The 9900-nt window shown below is 49.0% G+C and overlaps 1 protein-coding gene across 1 annotated transcript; it reads right to left on the bottom strand.

Annotated features, from left to right (window-relative positions):
- Positions 1-1291: 1291 nt before the first annotated feature.
- LOC309796248 (nuclear RNA export factor 3-like) lies at positions 1292-9315 on the bottom strand (the record flags this gene model as incomplete). Its single annotated transcript, XM_082609293.1, has 17 exons — positions 9233-9315; positions 6757-6931; positions 6385-6538; positions 5680-5763; positions 5468-5572; positions 5263-5343; positions 5058-5156; positions 4614-4721; positions 4340-4449; positions 3426-3462; positions 2991-3059; positions 2850-2905; positions 2599-2706; positions 2434-2492; positions 2210-2325; positions 2072-2114; positions 1292-1368 (listed from the first exon to the last, which is right to left on the bottom strand). Exons 1-17 carry the CDS (start codon positions 9234-9236, stop codon positions 1292-1294), a joined length of 1485 nt encoding a protein of 494 aa, XP_082465419.1. The 5' UTR covers positions 9237-9315.
- Positions 9316-9900: the final 585 nt, after the last annotated feature.

Raw genomic sequence — 9900 nt, 5'->3', positions numbered from 1 at the left:
TTATCTCTGAATTCTCAGAATTCACTTTTTGATGAGTAAAGAAATGTTTAGTTCTGGTATAGTCTAGTCATTGTACTGAAAGCACCTGTAGTGGGGGAGGATAGATGACCTCCCTTAGGACCAAACTGGAGACACTTGACCACACAACTTCACTGCTAAATCTATGCTACAAGAGCAAGCCTTCAAGTTTACCAACATGTATGTACCAGAATGAGCAGATGCCACTGCATGTAATGCTGAAAAAGAGGCGAAAAGGTAAATGGCTCTCAATAGTAGCTTATGGCTTCCAGGAATTCAATTGTTTGATATATTGATCTTAGAAAGAGTAATGTAGCTTCACATATACTGAGAAGAAACTATGCTGGTACTAATAATAAAAGAAGTTTCAAAACAGTATATAAGATAGGAAACCTGTATTTTATAGTACACGGAAATGTATTAGCGTGAAATTAGGGACTTTTTCACAAGTAAACATTTGTAAGAAAAAATAGATTTAAAATAATGACCTGAAAATTCCCATTAATCCCTCCTCTACTCGTCCCAGCTCCCTCCTATCCCCATGCAAACTCAGCACTCACTTCTGAGACCACTAGAGGTTCATCTCAGATGGGGTGGAGGATGCCTGCATGATGTCCTGCTGCAGCTGGGAGAGGGTATACATGGAGCTGGAGGTGGGTGTAGGCACTGGGATGCAGAACACCGCTGGGTCTCACTGGGGTTGGCATCCCTCACAAACAGCTCGTCATTCATGATGCACAGACTGAAGGAAAAATGGACCCCCAGACAACTGATGGATGGACACCCTCACCCCCAATACTGACTCTGCTCCCAGTGGCACTCAGCAACCAGATTCCTTCCACGTCCCTCCTGTGTCTGTCTCCCAGGTTCCTTGACCGGTACCTCTGCCCCTCCCCACAGAGCCCACCTTTGGAGAGACTGTCTACCACCTTCACTCGATTTATAGGTTTATCCCCAACTCACGGGCAATTTCACATTTACCCTTTACCACAGCCCAAGGGCTGGACACTCTGATCCCCATTCTCAGAAGAAGACACTGAGTCACACAGAGGTCATATGACTTGACCAAGGACACAGCGAGTGAGTGTTGGGGAAGGAGTGAATGCATAGGCCGATTTCAGAGCCCATACTCTTCTTAACCACTAGGCTAGACTGCTCCTGGGATCTCACTGCTGGCTTTCCACAATACCGAGTAAACCTAAGGTCTGTGCCACCACATTCCCACGCCCCTGAGCCCAGGCGAGGATGGGTATTCCCACCCACGACAGGGCTCTCACCTGCAGTAGCTGGCAGGGGTAGCGATGAAGGTCCGGGTGAAGGCACGCACACAGCCCTGAGAACTTCCTTCCACTTCAACAGCAAACAAACAACAGTACCCCTGAGAGCCGCACGTGCTGTACATGCTCACACGGCGGTCCCCAGTCAGGGAGTGACTGGACACTCATGCTAAGAGGGCAGTTGTTAACGGGGGCCAGGGTGTCGCGAATGGGGAGGGCAGCTATAGGAGCAGACTGCGCCCAGTGACATGGCCGCTGACAACCACTACACAAGTTCACGGGATGCATTCTTCACAGCCGCCCAAGAGGTGGATACTTCTACCCCATTGTGCAAATGAGGAAACTGAGAGGTTCAATAGCGGCCCAAGTTCTCACAGTAAGGATCTGGGATGAGAGGCACCAAACTCCACAGCCTATGTCCCCAACGCCCAGGGTGTGCAGGGCAGACAAACATGGACACAGCTCAGACCTGGGTTGTCTGTGGGAAGCCTGAGGGCTGGAGAACATAGTGGGGGAGGGGAGGGAACGGAAGGGAATGGAAGGGGAGGGAAGGGAAGAGAAGGGGAAAGAAAGGGGAGGGGGAGTGGAGGAAAGGGAAGGGAGGGGGAGGGGAGGGGAGGGGAGGGGAGGGGAGGGAAGAGAAGGAGAAAGAAAGGGAAAGGAAGGGAAGGGAAGGGAAGGGGAAGGGGTCAGGGAAGCTAGGTGGTTCTGGGAGTGAGCCTGGCCAGGGGGAGGCAGCAATGAGACATCAGGGGTGGGGGTCTACACACACTTACGTTCCTCGAACACCCCGCTGACAGAGAAGCAGAGCATCGTTTCCTGAAAGGGAAGAGCCCAGGCGCCCAGTCACCACCTCCACCTCCTACCCACCTGTGGCTTCCTGGGCCCGCCCGAGGGAGGAAGCAGGCGCTCACCATCTGGAACCAAATGTCCACCACGAAGGAGCTGAAGTCATGCTGAGTCTTGGGCAACCCACAGAGGGTGTGCACAATGACACGTTTTGTGTGCTTCAGCAGCTGGACCCGCAGGTCTGTGAGGGGAGGGGAAGCGAACAAAGGTCAGGGGCTGCCACGCCCTGGGCCCTATGACTGACCCCTTCACCGCCCTTTCCCACCCAGTCTTCCCATCGCACACTCACAGGGGTCCTTGAGCTTCTTCATATTCCTGCTGTCCTTGAAGTACTCGCACAAGCTGCTTCTAGGAGACAAAGAGCAACAGTGGGTGGTGGGTGTTTGCAGGAGCTGGCCTGTGTCTGCTGGGGAGCCACACGGCCCAGGAGCAGAGCCTGTGCTGTGATACTCACGGGGCTGGGTCCTCGGGGTGGAAGGGAATGGTCATGGAGAAGCAGGCCTCCTCGTGGTAAGCCCCTGCGAGAACCTGTCGGTCTCCGTAGTCATGGATCAAGTAGTACCTAAGGGGGGGCAGTGAAGACAGTCTATCTCTGTGGTCTGGACCTCAAATGAGACTTGAAAACTCCCCTGAGCAGACCTGTGCTTAGGTGGCCTCACCTCTCATAGCCCTCCTCCCCTTGCTCAGCTTCCAAGAGGTACTTACTGCTTCAGGAATTGCAGGACTAGGCTCTTCAGCTCATCAGATCCAAAGTAGCTTCCCTGGAATCAAAACAGTCCTCAGGACCAGGGCTGACACACCCTTCTCATGCTCCACTTAAAACCCGGCTTGATCCTCCATCCTCACCTTGCAGGTTGGTAAGCGCTTGCAGGCTTCAATACCACACTTAGCCTGTGGGGATGTCTCCTGGTCATCCTGGGGAAGAGAAGAGGAGGTCAGCAGTGCAGACCAGGAGGTGGTGTTGGATGATCAGGGAAAAGGATGGGCCCAAGAGAGGGTGAGGGTCAGAGGTCAGGGGTGAAAGGGCCCTGGAAATTCCATGGGCAGGACTACAGTTTGGATCATCACCGTGGGTTCCCCCAAAGCCTGTGAAGAACGTGGCTGAAGAAGATCCAGAGCCTCTGTCAGGTTCCCACAGGGGCTGTACCATGCCCCTCCGCCCAGGACGTTTAAGGGTCAGTTTCAAAACTGTAACTGTGGCAAGACCTAATTGGGTGCAGAGTAGTTTGTGGGTGCTGTCAGTGCCAGTTAGAGGAGTCTGTGAACAAGGAATACACTTACCAAGGTTAGTAACTTGGGGAACAATTCCAGGATGGAGCTGCCAAAATCAAGACAAAACAGAAAAGTCAGCGAAACTGTGGAGGTGACCCTCTTCCTCATGGGAGCAAGTACACCCACACCCCAGTGTCCCAGCCTTCCAGGGCCCTGAACACGTCCCCCATCAACTGACACAGAGGGAGAGCATGCCCTGCCTCCCTCCCCGCCTCCCTCCCTCCCTTCCTCTCCTTCCCCTGGGTAGCTCCCTGCAGAATGCGTGGACTCCCTTCTCCAGTGCCACCATGACCAGCATTTCAAACCCATGCTGCAGGGCTTCCTTCCCCTCCCTTCCTTCCTCCAGGGCCCGGCTGAAGGCTGTGGGGAGAAGAGGGATTGGGGTGTGTGCTCGAGGCTCTGCCACCTCACTTAGGGTCCTGCACTCTGCGAAGACCTGGACCAAGACCTGGACTCCCCCCATGGGTGGCCCAGGATGCTGGGGCAGGGAGGTGAGTGAGGTGGGGCTCAGGGAGGGAGATGGAGGGGGATGAAGACAGAAAGGGAGTGAAGGTACGAGGGGTGACATGACAGAGACCTACGGGCCTAGAGACAAGGGAGAGAGAGAAAACAAAGGGAAGGGAAAGAAGCTCTCCCGTGGTTGGGGTCAGGGAAGAAGAGAGAGGAAATGTGAAATGGCACCCCTTTTGCAGCTCTTCACCTGCCCCAGAATGGCTCAGACAAAGCAGGTAAGAATGTAAAATATGCACATGTTGGGCTGGGGGCCCATATGGATTGTGGTTGAAACTCTGTCCACTTTGTGATGCAGAGAGGAGAGCATAGGGTCTATAGTCCTCCCTGAGGTCCACATCAGCTGCCCCTTGCAAATGGGCACTTTCGGGAGTAGCTCAGGCTGCCAGCGGGTAACAGAGGATACATCTGACCTTATGTTGGTTGACTTATCAGGGAAGGTGGTGCACAGGGGGTTTCTCTCTGCACACATCCCTTCTGGCTCCAGCCGCTCACCCTTGTCCATCTCCCCTGCAGACTTCACCTGTGATTATGAGGAGGAACCACATGGGCCAGAGAAACAGAGCCAGGATGGCCGTGCACCCCTAGTCCCTTCCTTTTCCTACAAATCCATTTCCCTTCCTCTGTCTCCATCACATGAGCCTTCCCACCTTCCCTTCAAAGACAGATCTGGGTACCACACCTCACCTCAGTGTTGGAGAGGTTCCAGTTCTTGGTGTTGGAAGCATTCGGCATAGTGTTGGACAGGCCGTGCAGCTGGTAGGGTTTCTTATCGCTCAGGTCCAAGGCCAAAAGCTATGATGAGGAAAGAGTTAGAGTGAGGACCCCAGCAGGGGATACCTGAGACCAATCTGCCTCTTCTACCTAATCTCTCCCACCATCACCACCAGCCCCAACATTGGGTCTAACGTCCTCATCTTGGGCATATTCCCTGGATGGATCTGCAGGGAGGCAGCCATGCCATTTCTAGGGTTTTGCGCCATTCCAGTATCACGGGTCATCAAGTCTCCAGGGAGCCAGGAGGAGGGAATCGGGGGCTGAGAGGCTCCTGGCTGGTACAGCTCCAGCACCAACCCCTCCCCGAGTTACCATTCCTGAGTATCCTTCCCAGCTAGACCGCTCTGCTCTCACCTGCTCTACAATTGCTGCTGTCGCCATACCAGGGTCAGAGCGGACTCTCTGGATGTCACGAGATTGCTGGGAGGCATCATATCGTTCCTTCACGGGCAGCTGCTGAGTTAGGGATGGGGTTCAGGGGCTCTGAGTCTGAGGTGGTGATCGGGGGCAATAGGTGGGTCTGGCTGTGAGTGCACAGGTTGTGTTGAGTCTGCATTACCTTTATCTGCTCCACCTTTTCTGACCTCAGCTCCTTCAGCACAGAGTGGGGTGCATCACAGGGATCAACAAAGATAGATATCTGTTGAGAACACAAGAGGGGCTGGGTAAGCTCCCGGAAATCTGAGCCCTGGGATCAAGCAAGACCATGCCCCTGCCCTGCCCTCTTACTCCCAGCTAGCCCTGCTCATGCCCTTGACACACACCCTTTCATTAGCCTCATTGTAAATCTTGCCATTGACATTCTTCAGCGCGGAGGCAATGTTGGCATTCTGAACGAAGAACTGGGCCTCCATTTTCTCATAGTGAAACTGTAGGGAGAGTGACAAGAGAAGCATAATATGAGACCAGAGCCATTTCTCATCTGGGCCTGCCATCTACCCCGTTTCCTCTCATCGGCCTCAATGTCCTCTCTTACTTCGACTGGGGTGAAGGGGACACTGCATTGCTTGTGAATCAAATTCAGCAGCCACTTCTCATCATATTTAATACCAAAGGGAACCTAAGAGGCAAAGAAATAATTGGGGAAAGAAAAGTGATACAATGGAATCCAAGGTTAAGATAAGACCCAGCTGTGTCTTGCTTTAGGACCTTTTTTCAGGCTTTAGGTAATTTCTTAAGATAGGACAATATCTGTTATCGCTAACTTTTACACCAGACATGGACTTCCTATATATCCTTTCTTTCCATTTAAATACTTTTCCTGAAATAATCGACTTCATATCTTTCACACGTACTTACTCTTATGAAGTTCTAAGAGATCCTACCTAAGGCAGACCTGGCCTGCCCCTCTGACGAGGATCCCAGAGACTCAACCTCCTCCCACACTCAGCTTGAGCCAAACTGCGTCTTCTGGTGTGGAGTTGCTCCATCTCCTTGGCAGTAGTTTCCTCCTTTGTTTTAGACAGCGTCTCCCATGCTCCCTGCAGTCAGTCTGCTCCCTTTATATTGCTTCTCTGAACCTGCCCTCACATGATCTAAGAAGTTAACTCCTAGTAATAACAAGACAGATTACCAGCGCCACTGCCACGAGAGAAAAGTCCCAGCATCTCTACATGCGCCCAACATGACTCTCTCTGTCATCTTCTTCTACATGTTAGGTCCATTTAGCCAGCACACTCACTCTGATCTTGAACCAGCTCCCCAAGGTCTCATCCTGCCTGTTTCTCTCCATTCTTCTCTCTGGAGGCTTTTGCTCTGTCTCCTTGTTAACAGGGGTTTCGTCTTGTTCCTGAAAATTGCCTCTCCGATGACAGGATGGAAGGGCATAGGGAGCACTGTGGGGAAGTGGAGAGAAGAAAGTGGTCCGTATAGTCTTGGGAAGTCCTCTCTACATTTTCCCCAATGATAGCAGAGCTACAATAAAGATTGCTCAACTGTTAACCTGATCCCATCATTCCTCACTCTTCCAGGTTAGAGAGAAGAGTGACATACTTAGCTACATGGTTTTGTTCCACTAGCTGGTGCACTTCAGCTATTCTGACTGGTCACTTACTATCTTACTCCAGTGTCCTTGTGAACATCACTTTCTGCTTGATCTCCATCTTGTTGTTGCTGGGATGAAGGATGAATACCAGGCCTGACTTGTTCAGACCAGCTGTTATACCTCCTTCTGTAAATACGATAGCATCTTGCTCTTCTTTGTAAGGAGTTTACTTGCTTATTGTACCCTGAAATTGAGAATATCACATCAATGGTCTCAGTACCAGAAAAATTCCTGGGTAAATATCACAGCTAATGAAGAAATACCACCAACTTTATAATCTAAATAGGAAATTATCATAGTTAGGAAGAAAAAAAAAAGGCTGAGAGACTTCACTGTGGTTCCAATTCTCAGGAAATGATAGGTGGGGAGTGTTCACAGCCAAGAAGAAAGCAAGCACAGAGGAAAGGGTCTGGACCCAGGGTTTAGTCTGTGATGTTAGTCCCTGCTCTGCTTGGTTCAGGTTATGTGACCTGGGACAAGTGGCTTTTCACCTCTAACTCTCTCTTCTCTGCTCGGCTCTAGGGGCACAATAAAACCTACCCTGAAATCTAGCCTGGTGTGATGGTTCAAGGGTCAAAGGTGATCTCCCTGCCTGACGAAAGAATTAGAGATATGAAAGATAAGTCCGATGAAAAGATCCAGAATGCAGCCTGGAGAGACATAGCATGGAGAATACCAAAAGCGAGGGGGAGATAATTAAAGGTGATGCAGTGAACATAGCTAACACATGGTTAATGTGAGTCCCGGAAAGAAGGGGAGGGAACAGTGGAGAAGTGGAATTTGAAGAGATCTTTCTCGAGAAGTTTCCAAAAGTAACAAGATATCAACTCAGTGTAACAGTATTATTGTAACAGGAGAAAAAGTATGCTTTAAAGAGAAACGTTCTTTAAAAAAAGGCATTCATTTCTTCATCCTGTAACAAAAACTCGGAAAATTTGTGACCAGAAGACTCAAACTAAAAGAAATATTATAGACTCTTTCTTGGGCAGAAGAAATATCTTCCCAGGTGGAGGCACATAGATACAGGAAAGAAAGACTAATGACATTTGTGAATATGTAGGCAAATTTAAATGAGTGTTGATTATATAACACAATGATAGTAATTTCTTCTGGGGATTTAAATATATAGACAATGAAAATGCATGACAATAAATTTGGAGGGAGTATATGGAATCAAAGTGCCTCAAGGTCCCCTAATTGTCTGAGGAGTTCTAAAGAACTAATTAATTAACATTAGACTGAAAGGGCAAAAATGTACATTGTAATCTGAAGGGTAAACACTACAAGAATGGCAAAAGCATGTTTATCTAGCCACATGAGGTAACAATTTAATAGTTATAAAATGTTAATCATTTCAAAGGAAAGGAAAGGAAAAAGAACTTAGAAGAGACAAAAATAAATATACAGTAAGATAGTATGTATAAACCAAATTACATCTACTTTTACATTAAAAATTTCAGATTATTATTCCAAATAGAAAGACAGCTATTATCAGACTGGACAAGAAACCCTCCATCAAATGCTCCTGAAAAGAGACACATGCAAATTTTAATCATCTAGGAAATTTTAAAATAAAAAAATAAGGGCAAAATGTATACCTTTTCCACAGTAACCTACAGAGAGCTGGTATAACCCTATTAGTAAAAGTAAAGGTACAGTTTAAAGAAAAAAGAATCACTAGAGAAAGAAGGAGATTTCTTTTTGATAACAGGTTCAATGCAATAAGGAGATATTAATATAAAATTCTAAATTTGTATGCATGTCCTAAAATAGAGCCAAAATATGCAAAGCAAAATCTAACAGAAATAGAGCATGGACAAATTCACAGTCACAGTGGGAAATTTTTACACAGCTCACTGAGTGATGCACAAAATGGCAGACAAAAACTCAGCTAGAGGGAGAAGGTTTCAAAATGTTACTTAAGTTAACAAATGTATTTAATTGACATAGAACAATGCACATAAGAACTACTCATCGAACATTCCAGGATAGATCATATGCTGGGCAACAAAGCAAGCCTCAGTAAGCTTCTATGGACTAATACAATTTACCCTGACTAGTTAATGTAATACTCAGTGGTAATGGTGGGTTTTCTGTCCCTCCCCCACCTCATATAAATCCAAGGAATATTAGTTTACACAATCCCACGCCCCACCTAGGTGACCCTCCCTACTCTCCAAACCCTAGACCTGAGAAGATCACATGACTTTTGCCTTTTCCTTAGCCAGGGGAAATAATTCACCTCAGCCATGGCCATTTCCATAAGAGGGGAGGTTTTCCACATGGAATCAGGATGGGTGTGTCAGAGCCCACTTGGCCCATTTCCTCAAGAGAGTGGGAAATAGTGAGCCTGAGCCCTCTGCATGCCTTCTCCAAAGGGGGGTCAGCTGGCTGGGGGTCCTGTGGGTTGGGGTTAGGGAGGGAACCCGGAACCCCTCCTGCCCTGTGGGGATCTGAGGACAAGGTCTCATGCTGACCAACTCACCCATGGGGTGGCCTGAAGGCAGTGATCTGTCACCACCCTCCTCACAGGCTGCTCGTGAAGAGAATCTGTGGGTCTGGAGCTGGAGGTTTGGAGAATATCAGGAAGGGCTGCCGAAGAAGGAGAGTGCAAGCCCCAAACCACTTTGTCAGAGCCACACAAACAAGATGGAGTCCTAACAGGAAGTCCCTTCCCCAAGGGCATAGAGGAGGACAGCCCTGGGGGCCAGAGGAGACTTAACTTCCTGTAATTACTGCCCCCTGAGTTTGCTACCAGCCTAACACCCAGGGAACTCTTTCCAACTGTACCACCCTTGCAGAGGAGGGCAGCTGGAATCAGGAGGCTTAGGGGACCTTGGTACTTCTGGTTACAAACACAGGGAGCTCTGTATGCCAGACTCTGAATCAGCTACACTACATTGTGTTCCTTCGTTCGGCAAACCCAGATAACTCCGTGTGCCAGCTGTAGGCCAGGCTCTGTACTTGCTACATTGCCTCTATTCTTTCATGAATTCCTCACAAGGGGACTCTGATATCAGAATCACCAACTTTCCAAGGTTGCTGAGGCTTACTGAGGTGCTGGAGCTTGTCTAGTGTCATTCAGATGCTACCTGGGGAAACAGAGACTGGAATTGAGCTCCATGCAATGGAAGATGACTTCTCCATGCATAG

This window comes from Mesoplodon mirus, assembly GCF_964341445.2.
Source record: "Mesoplodon mirus genome assembly, chromosome: X".
NCBI classification, from domain to species: domain Eukaryota; kingdom Metazoa; phylum Chordata; class Mammalia; order Artiodactyla; family Ziphiidae; genus Mesoplodon; species Mesoplodon mirus.
Note: the sequence above shows the minus strand (reverse complement) of the source record. Positions and strands in the feature narration are given on the sequence as shown.